At 48.0% G+C, this 22,255-nt stretch overlaps 1 protein-coding gene and 1 pseudogene across 2 annotated transcripts in view; one reads left to right on the top strand and one right to left on the bottom strand.

Moving 5' to 3' along the window:
• RHPN2 (rhophilin Rho GTPase binding protein 2) overlaps nt 1-22,255 on the bottom strand; it is an 87,032-nt gene that overhangs the window by 52,612 nt on the left and 12,165 nt on the right. The window contains exon 2 of one of the 2 annotated variants that reach the window (XM_003915290.2): nt 12,803-12,918. In XM_003915290.2, coding sequence (XP_003915339.2) covers nt 12,803-12,918 — 116 coding nt within the window. Of the gene's footprint in view, nt 1-1,320; nt 1,637-12,802; nt 12,919-22,255 lie in introns of those variants that run through there. The other variant, XM_009194094.4, reaches the window with a different exon arrangement.
• LOC116271756 lies at nt 20,326-20,431 on the top strand (annotated as a pseudogene).

The raw sequence follows: 22,255 nt of genomic DNA, 5'->3' as shown, positions 1-22,255 counted from the left end.
TCTTGTTTTGTCACCCAGGCTGGAGTGCAGTGGTGTGATCACGGCTCACTGCAGCCTCGCCCTCCAGGGCTCAAGTGATCCTCCCACCTCAGCCTCCCAAGTAGCTGGGACTACAGGCCTGTACCACCACACCCAGCTAATTTTTATATTTGTTCACCATGTTGCCCAGTCTGGTCTCAAACTCCTGGGCTCAAGCAATCTGCCCGCCTCAGCCTTCCAAAGTGCTGGGATTACAGGCATGAGCCACCACGCCCAGCCTTATTTTGTTTTTTGTAGAGATGGTTGGTGTCTTGCTATGTTGTCCAGGCTGGCCTCCACTCCTGGGCTCCTGGGCTTGAGTGATCCTCCCTCACCCTCCTGAGTAGCTGGAACTACAGATATGCACCACTGTGCCTGGCTAAGGCAGGTTTTTTTTGTTTTGTTTTTGTTTTGAGACAGAGTCTCGCTCTCTCCCACAGGCTGGAATACAGGCGCACGATCTCAGCTCACTGTAACCTCCACCTCCCAAGTTCAAGTGATTCTCCTGCCTCAGGCTCCCGAGTAGCTGGGATTACAGGCGCCCATCACCATGCCCGGCTAATTTTTGTATTTTTAGTAGAGATGGGGTTTTGCCATGTTGGCCAGGCTGGTCTCGAACTCCTGACCTCAGGTGATCCACCCACCTCGGCTGCCCAAAGTGCTGATTACAGGCGTGAGCCACCGTGCCCGGCCTAATGCAGGGTTTTTAATGGAGGCTTCATTAAGGATAGATGATTAAATCATTGGCCACTAGTGACTGAGCTGGATCTCCAGCCTCTCTCCCCTCTCCAGAGGTCACAGAGGGAGGAGCTGAAAGTTCCAGCCCTCTCACCATGGTTTGGGCTTTCTAGGGATCAGCATCCATTCTAAAGCCTCCCACCAAGAGGGATCTCATTAGCATACAAAAGATACTTTATCACTCAGGAGCTCTGTGCCAGGAACACAGGAACAGGATAAAGACCAAATATTTATCTTTTATTATGCCACAGCAACGCAATGAATTGATGTCATTACACACCACAGGTCACAATCTGCAGCTGTGCTACAAAGAGCTTATTGAGAAAACGACTGATTGTGTAGCTGATAATGTTCACAAGGATTGGGGCAGCGGGAATCCTCCCATCCCTCAGTATCAGGAATGGGTTCATTTCTTCTTACAAATGGGTTTCCTTTTGGCTAGTGAATATAAAATGTGTTCCAAATATATTCCCTTCCTCCTATTGTCTGCCAGGAAGCTCAGAGACAAACCACGACTCACATTTCACAAAGTATATAGGACTTTGTGGCATGCACTAGCCTTACCTCCAGCTAAATCTTTCCTTTATTCTTCTTTCTCTTGCCTTCATATCTTCATTCACTCCTGATTTAAATCTTACATGTTGTATGAATGTGTTAAGGTACTTCAAATCCACTTTAAGGGAAGATAAACAATTATAATTCCTAGAGGACGAGCCTTCTTTCTCTGGGTATTTTTTTCCTGGAACGTGGCATAGCCCTTTCCACATCATGGGGGCGCTGAACAAATTTCAGTTCATGGAAGAACAAACGACAGAGTGAAGATTACTCCCTCTGGGCAGCCAGGGAGCTGATTGGTTCTCAGCACCAGAGTAGGTTCAACTTAAATATAAAAACTAAGGCGGTCCTGGCGAACACGGTGAAACCCCGTCTCTACTAAAAAAATACAAAAAACTAGCCGGGCGAGGCGGCGGGCGCCTGTAGTCCCAGCTACTCGGGAGGCTGAGGCAGGAGAATGGCGGGAACCCGGGAGGCGGAGCTTGCAGTGAGCTGAGATCTGGCCACTGCACTCCAGCCCGGGTGACAGAGCCACCCTCCGTCTCAAAAAAAAAAAAAAAAAAAAACTAAGGCGGGACACGGAGGTTCATACCTGTAATCCCACCACTCTGGGAGGCCAAGGTAGACAGATAACCTAAAGTCAGCAATTCAAGATCAGCCCGGCCAATATGGTGAAACCCTGTCTCTACTAAAAATACAAAAATTAGCTGGGCATGATGGTGCATGCCTGCACTCTCAGTTACTCGGGAGGCTGAGGCAGGAGAATCACTTGAACCTGGGAAGCGGAGGTTGCAGTTAGCAGAGATCATGCCACTGCACTCCAGCCTGGGCAACAGAGGGAGGCTCCATTTCAAAAAAATAAAAAGTAAAATAGGCCAGGCACGGTGGCTCACGCCTGTAATACTAGCACTTTGGGAGGCCAAGGTGGGCAAATCACCTGAGGTCAGGAGTTGGAGACCAGCCTGACCAACATGGAGAAATCCCATCTCTACTGAAAATACAAAATTAGCCGGGCATGGTGGCTGGCACTTGTAATCCCAGCTACTCAGGAGGCTGAGGCAGGAGAATCACTTGAACCCAGGAGGCACAGCTTGCGGTGAGCTGATATCGTGCCATTGCACTCTAGCCTGGGCAACAAGAGGGAAACTCCATCTCAAAAAAGAAAAAAGTAAATAAAAATAAAAATAAATAAAACTGAGACCCTAAGAATCCCACCAAAATCCCTGGAGAGCTTCCACATAATGCCAACTCTTTATTTTTCCACCTTTATATATAAATTTGCCATGTCTCCCCCATCCCAGCTTGGCAAAACAGTTTTTGGTGTTTTTTTTTTTTTAAATATATTTTTTAATAGAGTCAGGGGTCTCAACATATGCCCAGGCTGGTCTCAAACTGCTAAGACAAAGCAATCCTCTTGCCTCATCCTCCCAAAGTGCTAGGATTATAGGTGTGAGCCATCACGCCTAGCCTGGCAACGATTTTTTATTTAAGATTTGCCACAAGGCCGGGAATGGTGGCTCACGCCTGTAACCCCAACACTTTGGGAGGCCGAGGTGGGCAGATTACAAGGTCAGGAGATCAACACCATCCTAGCTAACATAGTGAAACCCTGTCTCTACTAAAAATACAAAAAATTAGCTGGGTGTGATGGCGGCGCCTGTGGTCCCAGCTACACGGGAGGCTGAGGCAGGAGAATGGCGTGAACCCAAGAGGCAGAGCTTGCAGTGAGTAGAGACTGCGCCACTGCACTCCAGTCTGGGCAACAGAGCGAGACTCCGTCTCAAAAAAAAAAAAAATACAAAACTTAGCTGGGCATGGTGGCACGCGCCTGTAGTCCCAGCTACTCAGGAGGCTGAGGCAGGAGAATCGCTTGAACCTGGGAGGCAGAGGTTGTAGTGAGCCAAGATTATCGCACCACTGCACTCCAGCTTGGGCAATAGAGCTAGACTCCATCTCAAAAAAAAAAAAAAGATTTGCAAGAAAGTCAGGTGAAGTGGGTCATGCCTATGATCCTAGTGCTTTGAGAGACTGAGGCAGGAGGATTGCTTGAGGCTAGGAGTTCAAGACCAGCCGAAGCAACACAGTGAGACCTTGTCTCTAAAACAAATACATTTTTTTATTTTAGTTTAGTTTTTATTTTTGAGACGGAGTCTTGCTCTGTCACCCAGGCTGGAGTGCAGTGGTACGATCTTGGCTCACTGCAACCTCCACCTCTAGGTTCAAGCAATTCTCTGCCTCAGCCTCCCGAGTAGCTGGGGTTGCAGGTGTGTGCCACCACACCCAGCTAATATTTTGTATTTTTAGTAGAGACGGGGTTTCACCCTGTTGGCCAGGCTGGTCTTGAACTCCTGACCTCAAGTGATCCACCTGCCTCTGCCTCCCAAAGTGCTGGGATTACAGGCGTGAGCCACCACACCCAGCCAATTTTTGTATTTTTAGTAGAGACAGGGTTTCACCATGTTGCCCAGGCTGGTTTTGAACTCCTGGCCTCAGGTGATTCTTGAGGATCGGCCTCCCAAAGTGCTGGGATTACAGGCTTGAGCCACCACACCTGGCCTAAAAAAAAAGGTTTAGATACATTTCCAACAAATCAATGAGTTGCCCTTAAGATGTAGAACTCTTTACGTTGGTCACTGTGAAAACTGTTGGCAGCCAGGTGGGGCCTCAGGGTTGCTTTCTGTCATGCTGACCTTTGGTGCAACCATGATTCAGAAAACGACCCTGGAGTCTGAGCTTCGTTGCTAGCACAGGTGTATGTCAGAGGTGTTCGAAGCAAAGTGACTCCATTTTGAGTGAGGGCTGGAAAATGAGGCTGAGACTTGTTGGGCTGCATTCTCAGAAAATTAGCCATTCCTAGCCTCTAGATGTTTACAGCAAAGGGAACAAATTAATAATGTTTACTAAAACAGACCCAGACCTGGGAGTGTCCAGATATCCCATGGAGAACAAAGGCATTCCTCAATTTTGCTTTAAAGATAATAATATCGGGCCGGGCGCAGTAGCTCACACCCATAATCCTGAGGCGGGCGGATCACAAGGTCAGGAGATCCAGACCATCCTGGCTAACATGGTGAAAACCCGTCTCTACCAAAAATACAAAAAAATTAGCTGGGCGTGGTGGTGCGTGCCTGTAGTCCCAGCTACTTGGGAAGCTGAGGCAGAAGAATGATGTGAACCCCGGAGGAGGAGCTTGCAGTGAGCCGAGATCATGCCACTGCACTCCAGCCTGGGAACAGAGCCAGACTCCATCTCAAAAAAAAAAAAAAAAAAGATAATAATATTGATTCTTGCAAAATATAGTAATTAAGAAAATTAATTTTTTTTTTTTTTTTTTTTTGAGACAGAGTCTTGCTCTGTCGCCCAGGCTGGAGTGCAGTGGCACAATCTTAGGAGTCTGAGGCAGGAGGATTACTTGAGGCCAGGAGTTCAAGACCAACCTGCGCAATATAGGGAGACCTCCATCTCTACAAAAAATCTGAAAATGAAAATTAGTTGGGAATGATGGTAAACGCCTATAGTCCCAGCTGCTCAGGAGGCTAAGGCAGGAGGATCACTTGAGCCCAGGAGTCTGAGGCTGCAGTAGGCTAGGACTGCACTGCTACACTCCAGTGTGGGCAACAGAGCAAGACCTTCTCTCAAAAAATAAATAGGCACAGTGGCTCACACCTGTAATCGCAGCACTCTGGGAGACCTAGGCACAAGGATTGCTTGAGTCCTGGAGTTTGAGACCAGCCTGAGCATCATAGGGAGACCCAGTCTCCACAAAAAATTTTTAAAATTGACTGAATGCCAGTCAGGTGTGGTGGCTCATGTCTGTAATCCCAGCACTTTGGGAGGCTGAGGTGGGTGGATGACTTGAGGCCAGAAGTTTGAGAACAGCCTGGACAACATGGTGAACCCCCTCTCTATTAAAAATATAAAAATTAGCCAGGCAGTGGTGCATGCCTGTAATCCCAGCTACTAGGGAGGCTGAGGCAGGAAAATCACTTGAACCCAGGAGGCAACAGAGCAAGACTCCATCTCAGGAAAAAAAAAAAAAAATTAGCCTAGTGTGGTGGTACACACCTGTGGAGGCTGAAGCAGGAGGATAGCTTGAGCTCAGAAGGTTGAGGCAGCGGTGAACTGTGATCATACCACTGAACTCCAGGTTGGACAACACAGCAAGACCCTACCTCAAAATGAATAAATATAAAAATTTTATTTATTTATTTATTTATTTATTGAGACAGAGTCTCCCTCTGTCACCCAGGCTGAAGTGCAGTGGCATGATCTCGGCTCACTGCAACCTCCGTCCCCCTGGTTCAAGCGATTCTCCTGCTTCAGCCTCCCAAGTAGCTGGGATTACAGGTGCACGCCACTACGCCCAGCTCATTTCCTTTTCTTTTTGTTAAGAGACAAGGTCTCACTCTGTCACTCAGGCTGGAGTACAACGGCGCAATCTCGGCTCACTGCAGCCTGGAACTCCTGGGCTCAGGGGATTCTCCAGCCTCAGCCTCCCGAGTAGCTGGGATTACAGATGTGTACCACCACGCGTGGCTAATTTTTGTATTGTTAGTAGAGACAAGGTTTAACCATGTTGGCCAGGCCGGCCTCAAACTCCTGACCTCAAACGATTTGCCCGCTTCAGCCTCCCAAAGTGCTGTGATTACAGACTTGAGCCACCGCGCCTGGCCTAAAAAGTTTTTTTTTTTTTAATAATACATATGTATTTTGCATTCTGTCCCCATTTGTTTTAGTGTAATTTTTTTTCTCCCAAGTCTTTTCATGAAGCTGTCCTTCCAGGAATAAGCACCACATTGACACAGTGACTTGCCACAGCTTCAGCAACCTTATTAGAGCAGCTTAGCCTTAGTCCATCTGATCCCAAATCCCGCTCTGCCAGGGCTTCGGGAGGCTGGAGTGAGGACTGTCCCATCCCCTGCTGAGGTGGCTGCCAGACCGGCAGGACATCTGCTCCCAGCCTCTCGATGGAGGAAGGCGGGCCTTGGAGTTGGTATCAGCCCTAAAGGCTATGGAGGGCCTGCAAACCCCACCAGAGACACACACCAGTCCTCCCACAACTGACAGTGTGAGCTGTCATTAACCTCAAGTCACTCATGACAGTCAAGGCCATTCCACGTCACTCCTGACCCAGAATGTCATCACCCTTGTCCAGGGGTCACAAACTGAAGACCTGAGGGACTTGTTCACCTGGCTCTCAGGGTGTTACTATCCCCTCTCTGAAACGAGTCCCCAAAACTTAAAAATTCAACCATCGGCCAGGCACAGTGGGTCACGCCTGTAATCCAAGCACTTTGGGAGGCTGAGGCAGGCAGATCACTTGAGGTCAGGAGTTTGAGGTCAGCCTGGCCAACATGGCGAAACCTCATCTCTACTAAAAATACAAAAATTAGCCGGGCGTGATAGTGCGTGCTTGTAGTCCCAGCTACTCAAGAGGCTAAGGCAGGAGAATCACACGAACCCGGGAGGCAGAGGTTGCAGTGAGCCGAGATCGCGCCACTGCACTCCAGCCTGGGTGACAGAGCAAGACTCTGTCTCAAAAAGAAAAAAAAAAAAAATCCAACAATCAGATTGGATTATATAACAATCTGTTATATATATATATATTGGAATATATATATATATAACTATATATATATATATATATTCCTAACTTCTGGAAAAAAAAATTAGAAGATACAGTAACTCTGGCCCTACCCTCCATGAGGCAAACTGCAGTTGCCTCATCCAGAGAGGGTATATGCTGTGCACTTCACCACAGTCCCCACCATTCCCTATTGTCTCACAGCACAGAATCCAGCCCCATTCACTCATTTCAAGCCCACCTGAACCCTGTAAACCTCGGAGCAGGTCACTTCTGATCTAGCCCAAAAACTCTCAGCACAAGAGGGGAACCTGAAGCCCAGACAGGTTAAATGACCTGCTTTGTTCAAAGAACTAGTTAACTAACACTAGTTAAAACTAGGCAACCTGTTTTTCTTTCTTTTTTTTGGATGGAGACTCGCTCTGTTGCCAGGCTGGAGTGCAATGGTGCGATCTCCGCTCACTGCAACCTCCACCTCCCAGGTTCAAACGATTCTCCTGCCTCTAGCCTCCAGAGTAGCTGGGATTATGGGCACGTGCCACCACACCCGGTTAATTTTTTTATTTTTAGTAGAGACGGGGGTTTTACCATGTTGGCCAGGATGGTCTCGATCTCTTGACCTCGTGATCCACCCACCTCGGCCTCCCAAAATGCTGGGATTACAGATGTGAGCCACCACGCCTGGCCCTGCTTTAAATTTCACAAAGACTGCCTCAATTTCACATAAACTTCATCATGTTTCTACCCTAGCTTTCCTCAAGGGAAGGAAGCTGGAAGAAGATAGAATATCGTCTCTGGTTGAGACAATGAAAAAGTCTCATTGAAAATGAAACTAAATGAAAAAGTACGGCCAGGCATGGTGGCTCATGCCTGTAATTCCAGCACTTTGGGAGGCCGAGGCAGGTGGATCACCTGAGGTCAGGAGTTCAAGACCAGCCTGGCCAACACCATGAAACCCCATCTTACTGAAAACACAAAATCTAGCCAGGCATGGTGGCACATGCCTATAATCCCAGCTACTCGGGAGGCTGAGGCACAAGAATCGCTTGAACCCAGGAGGTGGAGGTTGCACAGTGAGCTGGTATCTCAACACTGTACTCCATCCTGGGAGACAGAATGAGACTGTCTCAAACAAACAAACAAAACCTGAAAAAAAGTACATTTGAAATATTTGATGGCTTCCTAACACAAGTCCAGGAAGCTCATGGACTCCCGGCTCGAATGGATCAGAGACGGGAAGACTTTGAAGGATCACAAAATCTGGTTTTTCAAGTGCCTGCCTAGCTACAATACCCTCCGACAGCCCTCAGGTAAGGGCTCAGCACCCCCATTTCCATTCCTGCATTTCTGGGGACATTTCCAAACATCTCCCACCCCTATTCCAACGGTTCTACCTTCCTTTAGGTGCTGCGATAGGACACCTGGGAACCAGAAGACAAACAGAAGGGAAGCAGAGCCTAATTTACAACTGAAACCACCCATGGCCCGCGGGGACAGCCACGTAATGGGTTGCCCAGGGACACTGAGGGGCCACAGCAGAGCTTGGCAAAATGCCCTATTTGTTTTCGGGAAACCGTTGGTGCTTGTTGAGTCAGATTAATAAATACCTTCAGGGTTTCCTCTGACAACATTCTCCAGCAAGAGGCACTTTGAACCTTTAGGCCACTGTGAGAATCATTAACAACCCCCACCCCTACCCCTGCCAACCAAACCACTGCCAGTTTAACAATGAGCTTGAGCCAGACTCGGGCCTCAGAAAGGGTGACTGCTGGTGTCGTTAAAAGAGAACAAGGCGCACAAAATTGCCCTAGTTCCTGCCTGAGAAACTCCCAAGTTTCCTGCTCACAGGGGCCTCTCCGACCACCCTTTGTCTCTAAGGCTGGTCGCCCTGGGCCAACCTCTATGACATTCAAAGTTCATTATTCCCTAGAAAACATCACTTCCCTAGGTGATCTGATTTGTTTACTTGCCTTTAAAGGTGTCCTCCCATCCCCCAACAAGAGAAATCATAAAAGCAGGGCCTCGCCTGATCTTCATGCACTTCAACTGTGCCTGCCACTTAACAGGTGGTTCAATAGCCAGGCACAGGGGCTCACTACTGAAATCCCAGCACTTTGAGAGGCCAAAGCAGGAGGATCACTTGAGGCCAAGAGTTTGAGACCAGCCTGGGCAACATGGTGAAACCCTGTCTCTACTAAAAATTTAAAAAATTCAATTAGCCGGGTGTGCTTGCACGTGCCTATAGTCCCAGCTATTTGGGAGGCTGAGGCAGGAGAATCACTTGAACCTGGGAGGCAGAGATTGCAGTGAGCTAAGATTGCACCACTGCACTCCAGCCTGGGCAATGAGAGTGAAACTCCGTCTCAAAAAAAAAAAGAAAAAAAAAAAGAAGGTGCTCAATGAATCTATGAATAGATAAATCAATTGTTGTCCACTCCTAGGAAAGCCACACAGCATCCAGGCTACCCATCTGCCCCCTCAGCCACAGAGCAGGCCTGTCTAAGGGCCAACCAGAACCCTAGGCCACAAAACACACCACAGCCTTCCCAGCACATGGCAGGGAGTCCCAAAATCAGGGGCCCTCGCCCACGTTACACAGATGACATGAATTCCTCTCTGCTATGGGAGCGGACAATTCCCATGTCCAGACTTGTCTTGGGACGGGGACACGGCTTGACTTTTTAAAAGCCAAAATGCTACAATATTTTTCCCAGACTCCTCCAGTAACAACCTCCTTTGCACCCAGTGGCAAAAGGAGCTGGAGAAGAGGTTCCCAGACAAACTTCCCACCCAGGACCTCAAGTCCTCAGGTATTCCGTGAGTAACAAAAGCAACACAGGCCAGGCACAGTGGTTCATGTTTGTAATCCCAGCACTCTGGGAGACCGAGGCAGGAGGACCACTTGAGGACAGTAGTTCGAGAACAATCTTGGCAACACAGCAAGTCCTTGTCTCTACAAATAATTTTTAAAAATCAGTTGGGCATTGGCCGGGCACAGTGGCTCACGCCTGTAATCCCAGCACTTTGGGAGGCCAAGGCAGGTGGATCACAAGGTCAGGAGTTCGAGACCAGCCTGGCCAAGACGGTGAAACCCCGTCTCTACTAAAAATACAAAAATGAGCCAGGCACAGTAGCGGGCGCCTGTAGTCCCAGCTACTCAGGAGGCTGAGGCAGGAGAATCGCTTGAACCCGGGAGGCAGAGGTTGCAGTGAGCCGATATCCCACCACTGCACTCTAGCCTGGGTGACAGAGCAAGACTTCGTCTCAAAAATAAAAATAAAAATTAGTCGGGCACGGTGGTACATGCCTGTGGTCCCAGCTACTCAGGAGGCTGTGTTAGGAGGACTGCTTGAGCCCAGGAGGTTGGGGCTACAGTGAGCTGTGATTGCACCACTGCACTCCAGCCTGGGCAACAAGCGAGACCCTGTCTCAAAACAAAACTAAACCAAGCCCGACACAGGAGTAGCATTGCTTTGCCTGATGGAGTGGGTGGTTCAAGAGGGCTGCTTATATAACTCTTCTGGACCGCTGAAGTATTTCACAATAATAAATAAAAATAACTCATGCACTTGGTGGAAGCACATTCAAACACTGACAGGGATAAAATGAAAACTCAGTCACCTCTACCCCTATCCCCAGTCTTGCCCCCAAAGAACTGACTGCTAACAGCTTCTACCTTGGTCCTTTTGTGCATACACAAAAACATATGTGCAACATCCTCTTTTATCTTTTGAGACAGAGTCTTGCTCTGTTACCCAGGTTGGAGTCCAGTGGCACCATCTTAACTCACTGCAATCTCCGCCTTGCGGGTTCAAGCAATTCTCATGCCTCAGCCTCCCAAGTAGCAGGGATTACAGGCCCACGCCACTACACCCAGCTAATTTTTGTATTTTTAGTAGAGATGGGGTTTCACTGCATTGGCCAGGCTGGTCTCAATCCCTGGCCTCAAAGGATCCACCTGCCTCGGCTTCCTAAAGTGCTAGGATTACAGGCGTGAGCCACCATGCCTGTATATGTACAATATCCATTAAACATACACACACACTCAGGGTGTGCTGCCCTGAACTCTTCTTTTCTCCTCTTAACATCTCAGAGGTCTTTCCTAAGGAGTAAACACAGACCCGTTCAGAAATGAACTGCCCCCAGGGTCATGATCAGAGCCCCTCCTCCTGCTTGACTGAGTGCTCAGGGGAGCAGCCCACGTGGAGGAGGTGATCCCGCCGTTCACTCAAGTCTGTGACCAGCGGCTGGGAGCCTCAGAGCCTTGTGGCTCTTTTGCAAACATTCTGTTTTTCCAAACAACCTCTACAGGAAGGCTCCAGGTTCCTCCAAGGCCTCCAACGATGAAGCTAACCCACTGGGAACACCCATGATCAATATCCTCGCAGACATTTTGGCACCCTCGCCCCTGGAATCCCTGAAAGTCCCAGGAAGCTCCAAGGGACTTGCAGTTTCAAGCAGGCAGGCTAGACCCCATCTCTGCTGGGTTTTCAGGTTCTAGGTCCCCAAAGGCACTCCACGTCTCTTCCTGAGGCCCCAGGAGGCATCTGTTTCACTCACCTGGGCAGCAGGTGTGGTGCCCACCTCGACTACACATTATAAAAGGTGGCATGAAGCCCGGGCGTGGTGGCTCATGCATGTAATCCCAACACTTTGGGAGGCTGAGGCAGGTGGATCACCTGAGGTCAGGAGTTCGAGACCAGCCTGACCAACATGGAGAAACCTTATCTCTACTAAAAATACACAGTTAGCAGGGCATGGTGGCGCATGCCTGTAATCCCAGCTACTCAGGAGGCTGAGGCAGAAGAATTGCTTGAACCCGGGAGGCAGAGGTAGCTGTGTGAGCCAAGATCGCACCAATGCACTCCAGCCTGGGCAACAAGAGCGAAACTCCATCTGAAGAGCAAAAAAAAAAAAAAAAGGTGGCATGGGGCCAGGCGCGGTGGCTCACACCTGTAATTCCAGCACTTTGGGAGGTGGAAGCAGATGGATCACTTGAGGCCAGGAGTTTGAGACCAGGCTGGCCAACATAGCAAAACATCGTCTCTACTAAAAAGACAAAAAATTAGCCAGGCATGGTGGTGCACACCTGTGGTCCCAGCTACTCGGGAGGCTGAGGCAGGAGAATCGCTTGAACCCAGGAGGCACAGGTTGCAGTGAGCCGATGCCACTGCACTCCAGCCTGGGTGACAGAGCAAGACTGTCTCCAAACAAACAAACAAAAAGGTGGCACGGGGGTAACGAGTCACCAGTAGAACTCGGAAGGAAAAAGAAACTCTGCACTCTTTGTAAACAGAAGGCAGCTGGCACTTTGTCTTTTGCTGCATTTCGTTGCCTGGAGAGGGTTTATAGAGGTCTAGACACAGATAAGGCTTCCCCAAGTTCTCTGCTGGATAAGTAACTGTTTTACCACCACAGCATACTAATGAGTGCCCTAGAGCACGGGGGTGTACAGAGCCCTCTCATTAGTAAGGTGGACACTGGCAATAGAAATGTCCCCTCTCCCTCCTTTCTGCTTTTCTTTCCTTTATATATTCAATAAACATTTACCAAGCAGATTCTGCACCAGGCATAGTGTCAGGCAGTGGAGAAAATAGGTAAGTCCCAGAGAAAGCCAGAAAACAAACCTCAAGACAAAAATTGGGCTTCCCATCAAGATGGCTGACTGAATTGAAGACAAACGCCACACCATCTGCATCTAACTCCCACCCACCCAATTCCCAAACACACAAACAGGCAGGGTAAAATATCTGTTTTCAACATAGTCAAGTTCTAGGCAAGAAAGAGACGGCTCCAGATGCCAGAAATGAGGAGGAAACCCAAAGCTGAAACCAAGAGCCTGGCCTGGGAGTTTAGGGAACAGACGGCTAGGACTCAGGAGAGGCAGGGAAACCGGAAGACACCTACTTCAGAAGGTTTTCCGCTCCGGTCCTCATCCGCACGGCTTTCAGGATCTGCTGATTCAAAGCAGCTCTTTGGTTCTGCAATTTACTCCGGCCGGTTTGTGCAAGGGGATTACAGCCCTGAGGAAAAATAAGAGATGCCCCTTCAGAGGTCGGCCACTCTAAAAATGATGACAGGGTTTAATATAATGGAAAATGTTTAACTTCAAAAATAATCTTTTCTGAAAACAAAGCATCTATGTAGAAAATACTGAAAAGTATAAAGAAAAGTCGCTCATAACACAATTGCAAAACAGCCACTGTGAATTGATCTTTCCTTCTATTTTATTTATTTAATTTATTTTAGAGACAAGGTCTCAGCTAGGCACTGTGGTTCACGCCTATAATCCCAGAACTTTGGAAGGCCAAGGCGGGTGGATCACCTGAAGTCAGGAGTTCGAGACCAGCCTGGCCAACATGGTGAAACCCTGTTTCTACTAAAAATACAAAAAATTAGCCAGGTGTGGTGGTGGGCGTCTGTAATCCCAGCTACTCAGGAGGCTGAGGCATGAGAATCGCTTGAACCTGGGTGGTGAAGGCTGTGGTGAGCCGAGATTGCAACACTGTACTCCAGCCTCAGCAACCAAAGTGAGATACTGTCTCAAAAATTAATTAAGGGCCAGGCGCGGTGGCTCAAGCCTGTAATCCCAGCACTTTGGGAGGCCGAGATGGGTGGATCACGAGGTCAGGAGATCGAGACCATCCTGGCTAATCCGGTGAAACCCTGTCTCTACTAAAAAAAATACAAAAAACTAGCTGAGCGAGGTGGCGGGCGCCTGTAGTCCCAGCTACTCGGGAGGCTGAGGCAGAAGAATGGCATAAACCCGGGAGGCGGAGCTTGCCGTGAGCTGAGATCCGGCCACTGCACTCCAGCCTGGGCGACACAGCGAGACTCCGTCTCAAAAAAAAAAAAAAAAAAAAATTTAATTAATTAAGTAAAGACCTATCTCTGGGGCAGAGTTACAAGATCAAACCTCTTTAGGGCTACCCATGGACCAGCCCAATCATCCTTCAGGACAGAAAGGCACACACACCCTTGTGACTGCTTTCCCCCTCACTGTTACTGAGTATCTACAATTTTTTTTTTTTTTTTTTTGAGACGGAGTCCCACTTTGCCGCCTAGGACGCAGTGCAGTGGTGCAATCTTGGTTCACTGCAATCTCCAACTCCTTGGTTCAGGTGATTTTCATGCCTCAGCTTCCCAAGTAGCTGGGACTACAGGTGCATGTCACCATGTCCAGGCAATTTTTCTATTTTTAGTAGACACAGGGTTTCGCCATGTTGCCCAGGCTGGTCTTGAACTTCTGACTTCAAGTGATCCACCTGCCTCAGCCTCCCAAAGGGCTGGGATGGCAGGTGTGAGCCACTGCGCCTCACCTACTTTTTTGTTTAATAACAGCTTTATGGAGATATAATCCACATACCATACATTTTCCCCTTTTAAAATAAGCAATTCATTGTTTTTAGTATATTCAGGAGTTACAGAACCATCAATGCTATCTGATTTTTTTTTTTTTTTTTTTTTTTGAGATGGTGTCTTGCTCTGTCACCCAGGCTGCAGTGCAGTGGCACAATCTCAGCTCACTGCAACCTCTGCCTCCCAGGTTCAAGTGATTCTCCTGCCTCAGCCTCCCAAGCAGCTGGGATTACAGGTGCCCACCACCACACCCAGCTAATTTTTGTATTTTTTGTAAAGATGGGGTTTCGCCATGTTGGCCAGGCTGGTCCTGAACTCCTGATCTCAAGTGATCCGCCTACCTCAGCCTCCCAAAGTGCTGGGATTACAGGCATGAGCCACCACACCTACCAACCACTATCTGATTTTAGAACATTTTCATCACCCTAAAAAGAAAGAAAGTAGCCATTAGCATCACTCCCCATTTCCTTTTCCCCTTAACCCTAGCCCTAGCCAACCCCAAATCTACTTTCTGTCTTTACAGGTTTGCTTATTCAAGATTATTTCATATAAACGGAATCATATAATATGTGGCCTTTGCATCTGGCTTCTTTCACTTGCCATGATGTTCTCAAGGTTTAACCAGGTTGTAGCATGTATCAGAACTTCGTCTTTGTCCCTGAATAAGATTTCATTATATAGATACACCACACTTGTGTACTTTATCCATTCATCATACGATGGGCATGGGGAGTGTTTTCACTTTTTCACTATTACGAATAAGGCTGTTTATGTGCGTACAAGGTTTTATATGGACATATGCTTTTGTTTCTCTTAAATGTAGAAATAAAAGTTCTAGATCAGATGGGATTTTGTTTTGTTTTGTTTTTATTTTTGTTTTTGTTTTTTTGAGACAGAGACTTGCTCTGTCATCCAGGCTTGAGTGCAGTGGCTCAATCTCGGCTCATTTCAACCTCTGTCTCAAACGATTCTCCTGCTTCAGCCTCCCAGGTAGCTGGGATTACAGGTGTGCACCACCATGACCAGCTAATTTTTGTATTTTTAGTAGAGAGGGGAGTTTCACCATGTTGGCCAGGCTGGTCTCAAACTCCTGACCTCAAGTGATCCGCCCACCTTGGCTTCCCAAAGTGCTGGGATTACAGGCGTGAGCCACTGTGCCCGGTCTAGATCATATGACTTATTCTATGTTAATGATTTGAAGAACTATCAGACTCTTCAAAGTGGTTATACAATTTTACAATCCAACTAACAGCATGAGAGTTCCAATCCATCTACATCTCACCAATACAGGTGCTGGTCTGTCTTTTTTATTACAGCCATCTTATGTGTGTGCTGTCTCGCACTGTGGTTTTGAAAAGTGTGTCCCTGACAGTTAATGGTGTTGAATATCTTTTCATGAACTTATTGGCCAACTGTATATCTTCTTCGAAGAAATATCAATTCAGATCCTTTGCACATTTTTTGTTTGTTTGTTTTGAAACAGGGTCTCAGTCTGTCACTCAGACTGGACTGCTGCAGTGGTGTGATCTCGGCTCACTGCAACCTTCACCTCCTGGGTTCAGGTGATTCTCCTGCCTCAGCCTCCTGAGCAGCTGGGACTACAGGTGCATGCCACCATGTCCGGCTAATTGTTATATTTTTTGGTAGAGACAGGGTTTCACCATTTTTTGCCAGGCTGGTCTTGAACTCCTGACCTCAAGTGATCTGCCTATCTTGCCTCCCAAAGTGGTGGTCTTACGGGCGTGAGCCACCACGCCCAGCCCTCCTTTGCCCAGTTTTAAACTGGGTTGTCTTTTTATCTGTCTAGTTGAAAGTGATGATTTTTAATCTCTGCCAAGTTGACATGCAAAAATAGATAGCTCATTCTTCTAATGTGTATGTTTATTACAACAGTGAATGTAAAGGTTTTTCCATATAATCTTAACACTTTAATTTCTTTTTCAACAAATTGTCTGTCTGTGTTCTCTGACCATGATGCCCTGGGGTATTTGGATTACAACGTTTCATGCTAAAAGTTTAAGATCAGAATAAAAGTTGCATTTTTAACTTAATGGTGTTCTTCCCACCCTAGACAGGTAGAAGCCCCAGGACCTGAGTTAGGACCACATTCCTCTTTGACGCTTATCTCTAGGCCCTGCCCACTGCGGTTACTCCCTGGGAGCCGTGTGGCAGGCAGTATTATGTGGTGAAGAGACTGCCCTTTCTCTCTCGATGAGTCACATCTCAGGCCTGCACATACCTGGCCTCCCCGACCTCTGCCCAAGCCACACCCATGGCCTGGACCCCAGGGAGGGAGATGTGAGTTATCTATAGCGGAAACCTCCTCAGGAATCCCAGTATTCTCCTTCCAGAAAGATTTCTCATTCTTGGCCAGAATGGTCATGGGAGCTCACGCCTGTAATCCCAAGCACTTTGAGAGGCTGAGGCCAGAGGATCGCTCGAGGCCAGGAGTTTGAGGCTGTGGTGCGCTACGATTGCACCACTGCACTCCAGCCTGGATAACAGAGCGAGACTCTGTCTCTACAAAGAATGATGAAAATGTTAAAATAATAATAAAAATAAAAGACTTCTCATTCTCATTTCCCAGCAGGTCACCACCACCTGTCCCCCACATAGCCCCACAACCTAATTTTCCCTATCTCGCAAGGACGCTTTCCCCCAGTTCAAATTGCACAGATATTCAGAATCTGAGTTGGCTTCTGTTGCCGGGCTGGAGAGCAGTGGTGCGATCTCAGCTCACTACAGCCTCTGCCTCCTGGGTTCAAGTGATTATCTTCCCTCATCCTGCTGAGTAGCTGGAATTATAGGCACCCGCCACCACGCCCAGCTAGTTTTTCTATTTTTAGTAGAGACGGGGTTTCACCATGTTGGCCAGGCTGGTCTTGAACTCCTGACCTCAGGTGATCCACCCGCCTCGGCCTCCCAAAGTGCTGGGATTACAGGCGTGAGACGTGGCACCCAGCCCTGGAATGGATTTTAAAATTAATATCGTTTAAAGCATTAAATGGTTACCAATTTTGTCTTTTTTCAGATTTAAGATTAAAATATCTTTGGCCGGGTGTGGTAGCTCACGCCTGTAATCCCAGCACTTTGGGAGGCCAAGGCGGGCGGATCACCTAAGGCCAAGAGTTCGAGAACAGCCTGGCCAACATGGCGAAACCCCGTCTCTACTAAAAATACAAAAAACTGAGCCAGGCGTGGTGGCACGCACCTGTAATCCCAGCTACTGGAGAGGCTGAGGTGGCAGAGTTGCTTCAACCCGAGAGGCAGAGGTTGCAGTGAGCCAAGATTGTGCCACTGCACTGCACTCCAGCCTGGGCGAGAGAGCAAGACTCCATCTCAAAAAAAAAAAAAAAGAAAAGAAAACTTTAATGTTACGCTATTATAATTTAATATTAAAGAACTAAAATAACTGTTCGTCTTTTGCCTTTCCACTTCCAAAAATGACGATGATTCAGTTTGCCTCTGAATTACCTGGATCACCACTGCTGTGTTTATCTTACAGGGAAGCTTGAATAATTCCTTTATGTACATTCCCAGAGCTCAGATAAGCAGCCGTTCCAGACTACGGACAAGAACGTTTTTTCTGTTCGTATACTTTCCCCAACTTCTGCTGGCCTGGAATCACTACGCCCTAACCAGCCCACAGATATGTGGTCAAGTTTCCAGATAAGGCATAGGAACACTTAGGGTTAGATTTGACTGAGTAATTGGACCCGAAACCACATTACTTATTCCTGACAGGTAGGAATGTTGGGCCCTGCTGGGGAACACAAGAAACACACACGGGGCCGTGTGCGGAAACTTCCCTGAGAGGTAAATCTGGACAAGACTGCCAAGAAGACTCCCCTGGCATCACCAGAAACTATTAGCCATCTACTAGCCCCTGCCAGGGGCTGCTCTGTAGGGGACAAGGTGGCGGGTCCACCAGCCCCACCCATACATTCCTCACCCCATCCCCTATCTTGTCTAATAACGAGACCTTAGCCCTGAACAAACAGCTTCCAGAACAGCCTCTGCCACTCAGAGACAGGGATTGGTTCTCGACAGAACACAGAGCTGCTTTGAAACCGGAGTGAAGGTTTGCACCAGGGACGGGGGTGGGGGTGGGGGTGGGGATGGGGGTGGGGGTGGGGGTGGGGGGTGGGGGTGCTATACCTCTCACACCTGTGGGGCCAACTGAGCTCTCCTGACCTCAGGGGCTGCTGTTGACAAGTTCTACAGTGAAGTCAGACTTTCTCCCCCACAGAGTCTACTCCCTTCCCACGCTAAGGTTCCGACATTTCCGTCAATCCCAAAACCTGAAGAGTGGGCAGACAGTCAACGTCCAAGAAAAGCAAGTGCTGCGTGAACCCCCATGTCATCACCAGCTTTACAGGCAACTCCTGGGGTGGATCGCTTATGTGGACCCTGGTACAGCATCTCGGATCCCATGGTTCTGCAGCAAGGAGGTTATAGGAGCAACCTGAGATCCTACAGGCAGGCAGTAAAAGTCGGGGTGGGATTTAAGACCCCGTCCTTCCTGCTGCTCCAGGATGAACAGTGAGGCAGTGTGAGCCGTGGGAATGCATGCAACCCCCAGACACCCCTTCAAGGGTGATGGCTGCCCACCATCACCCCACATCTTTTGGGGGAACAGTGACGCCAGCCCACTCTCCCACCTCATAGCTCATGATGGCCTGGCCAGGGGTAGAGGTGTGTGTAAATCCATGCTCCCCCAACATCCTTTCCAAGGGAGAGAACATCTGACTTCTGCCTGGCCAGCTGGAAAACCAAAGCCTGAAGACAAGGGTCAGTCGAAACCCATGAGGACGAGGTCCTCATTGGCCTTGAACCTGGGAGGCTGTGACACTGAGCAGGTGCAGCCACCTTACCACCAGCAGAAGAGTGCCTCTCTAGACATGGAACCAACCCCAGGTGGGCTGGGCTGAGAAGCAGCTTTGGCGATGTCATCTGAGCCCTGGATCAAGCCAGGCCTGAAGACACCCCTCTGTACTTTTCATTTACAGCAACCAATTCATTCCCTTCTTTGCCTAAGCCACTTTTTGCATTGAGGTACAATTCACATACAATAAAATACACATATTTTAAGTACATAGTTCAAAGAGTTTGAACAAACGTATAAACCTGTGTAACCATCACTCCTATCAAAATACAACACAGAACATTTCCATTTCCATCATCCCCAGGCAACCAATACTGATTTCTATCACCACATATTTTTGTCTGCTTTTGAACTATGTAAATGTAATCAGATAGGATGTAGTCTCTTGTGTCTGGTTTATTTTGCTCAATACCATGTTTTGAGATTCACCCATGCTGTTTCATTTACCAGTAGTTTGTTCTTTTTTTTTTTTTTTTTTTGAGACAGAGTTTCGCTCTTGTTGCCCAGGCTGGAGTGCAGTGGCGTGATCTCGGCTCACTGCAAACTCCACCTCCCAGGCTCAAGCGATTCTCCTGCCTCAGCCTCCCGAGTAGCTAGAATTGCAGGCGCCTGCCACCATGCCCAGCTAATTGGTTTGTTCCTTCTTTATTGTGGGGTAGAATTCTATTGGAGAAACGTACTACGGTGTGTTTATCTGCCGAAGCTATTTTGGATTAGATTTTCTGGCACCTGCAACTAAAAAAGTACTAACTCAAATAAGTTTACCTAGAGTGAAAACTCTTTTCTTTCCTTTGAGACAGAGTCTCACTCTGTCACCCAAGCTGGAGTGCAGTGGCATGATCTCAACTCACTGCAACCTCCGCCTCCTGGACTCAAGCAATTCTCCTGTCTTAGCCACCTGAGTAGCTGGGATGACAGGTGCACGCCACCATGCCCGGCTGATTTTTGTATTTTTAGTAGAGACAGGGTTTCGCCATGTTGGCCAGGCTGGTCTCAAACTCCTGGACTTAAATGATCCATCCTCCTCTCCCTCCCAAAGTGCTGGGACTACAGGTGTGTGCCACCGCACCCGGCCTACAGTGAAAACTCTCTTTACATGTCACTTACATGCCTTAATGTACAGTCAGATTGTTCACCTGTAAGACAAGCATTTAAGAGCAGTACCTAGACAAAGCCTACAAGCAGGAAGACTGTACTTCCAGGGATCATTTCTACAGTTCGTTACTAGAGAAGTTTCTCTGAACATGTACAGCAACCGTTTATGTTAGTGTGGCACATACATACCTATCTGAAAGCTTCGAGTGCAGAAATGCGGACTCACCTCGCTTGTAACTACTGTTCTTGAGCTCATAAAATACCTAAATAATGTGGTGTAACGACTAAATGTGTACCCAGAGAAAAGCCTCAGAATGTTATCCTAGGTAAAATCTGTTCAGTGAACAGACAGATCACAGCTACAGTGACATTTCTGCCACTGTTACAAGTTTCTTACAAAGTGAGAAAGTGGCTGGTTAAAATCGGAAAGAGGCCCGGCATGGCAGCTCGCTTGTATAATCATGGCACTTTGGGAGGCTGAGGTGGGCGGAGCACTTGAGGTCAGTAGTTTGAAACCAGACTGGCCAATGTGGTGCAACCCCGTCTCTAGCAAAAAATATAAAAATTAGCCAGGCATGGTGGCGTGTGCCTATAGTCCCAGTTACTCGGGAGGCAGAGGTTGCAGTGAGCCGAGAACTCGCCACTGCCCTTCAGCCTGGGTGACAGAGTGAAACCCTGTCTCAAAAAAAAAAAAAAGAATTAAAGTCAGAAGGAGAGCCCTTACCAAAAACTGACCATACTGGCACCTTGATCTTGGATTTCTAGCCTCTAGAACTATGAAAAATAAATTTGTGTTAAGTTTAAAAAATAAATAGAACTGGAGGCAGGCACTTAATTAGAAAGAAAGGAAAGGGTGGTCAAGCTACTCCTGGAACAGGGTGGTTTTTCTTCCCCTCTGGGGGCCCCCCTCCATTCTGGGCTGTGCCTGGCGCCTGCTTTCCCTCCACCATAAGCAACAGTACGGGCCCTTCTTCCGCACAGCCGAAGATAAAGCTCGCACATGCAGCGGTGTTTCCAGCAAATTTAGGGCAACGTGCAAGCTTGGAATCTAAAGGTTCAGGCGTCAAACTAAGTGAGAGATGACACAGTAGGGCTGGGCCAGCTCCCAGCTAGACAGACCGTCCCACGGGATACAGGAAGGCAGGTGTTTTTAGCTGCTTCTCCAGCAAAGATTATTTTCTCTGCCTTTCTCACTCCTTCCTGGTTACACAATCCCTCACTCAACCACCAAACTCTGGAAAACAGAATTGCTTGTTTGTAAGCCAGCCAGAGCGACCAATGAGAAAACACAGAAAAGAGCGTGCCTTACCCTGCAATACACACATACATCTAATTTAACTTTTCACCACACTGGAGATTCAGGGCAGGCTGGGTGGAAAGAATCTAGCTTGTCCATGTCCATAAAAATAAAAATATGAATTCAGTACTTGTCAACAGCCCTCCTGCCCTTCCAGGATCTCTGCCAGGTGTCAGGGCTGGAGGTTGGGGCCCAGCTGCCTCCCCCAGGAATCCCAGTCCATTCACAGGGGGGGTGGAGGGGGGCTCGATATGAATCAACACAGCCATGATATTTAGTTACAAGCTCCCTTCAGTCTGTTCCAGAAATCTCTATAAACCCCTACTGTGTGCCAATCACAGTTATTTTTCAATACGCTGAATAACTTTTTTTAGACCAAGTCTTGCTCTGTCACCCAGGCTGGAGTGTAATGGCGCGATCTTGGCTCACTGCAACCTCCACCTCCCGGGTTCAAGCGATTCTCCTGTTTCAGCCTCCTGAGTAGCTGGGATTATATGAATGTGCCAACATACCCGGCTAATTTTTGTATTTTTTTTTTTTTTAGTAGAGACGAGGTTTCACCGTGTTGGCCAGGCTGCTCTCAAACTCCTGGCCTAAAGTGATCTGCCCACCTCGGCCTCCCAAAGTGCTAGGATTACAGGTGTGAGCCACCACACCCAGCCTTGAATAACTAGGCTTTTACTGTGCCTCCCACCACATCAAATCATGAACATTTCCATGAATC

This window comes from Papio anubis, chromosome 20 (genome assembly GCF_008728515.1).
Source record: "Papio anubis isolate 15944 chromosome 20, Panubis1.0, whole genome shotgun sequence".
Taxonomy (NCBI): domain Eukaryota; kingdom Metazoa; phylum Chordata; class Mammalia; order Primates; family Cercopithecidae; genus Papio; species Papio anubis.
The sequence above is the reverse complement of the archived record's forward strand: the minus strand, read 5'-3'. Positions and strand labels throughout refer to the sequence as shown.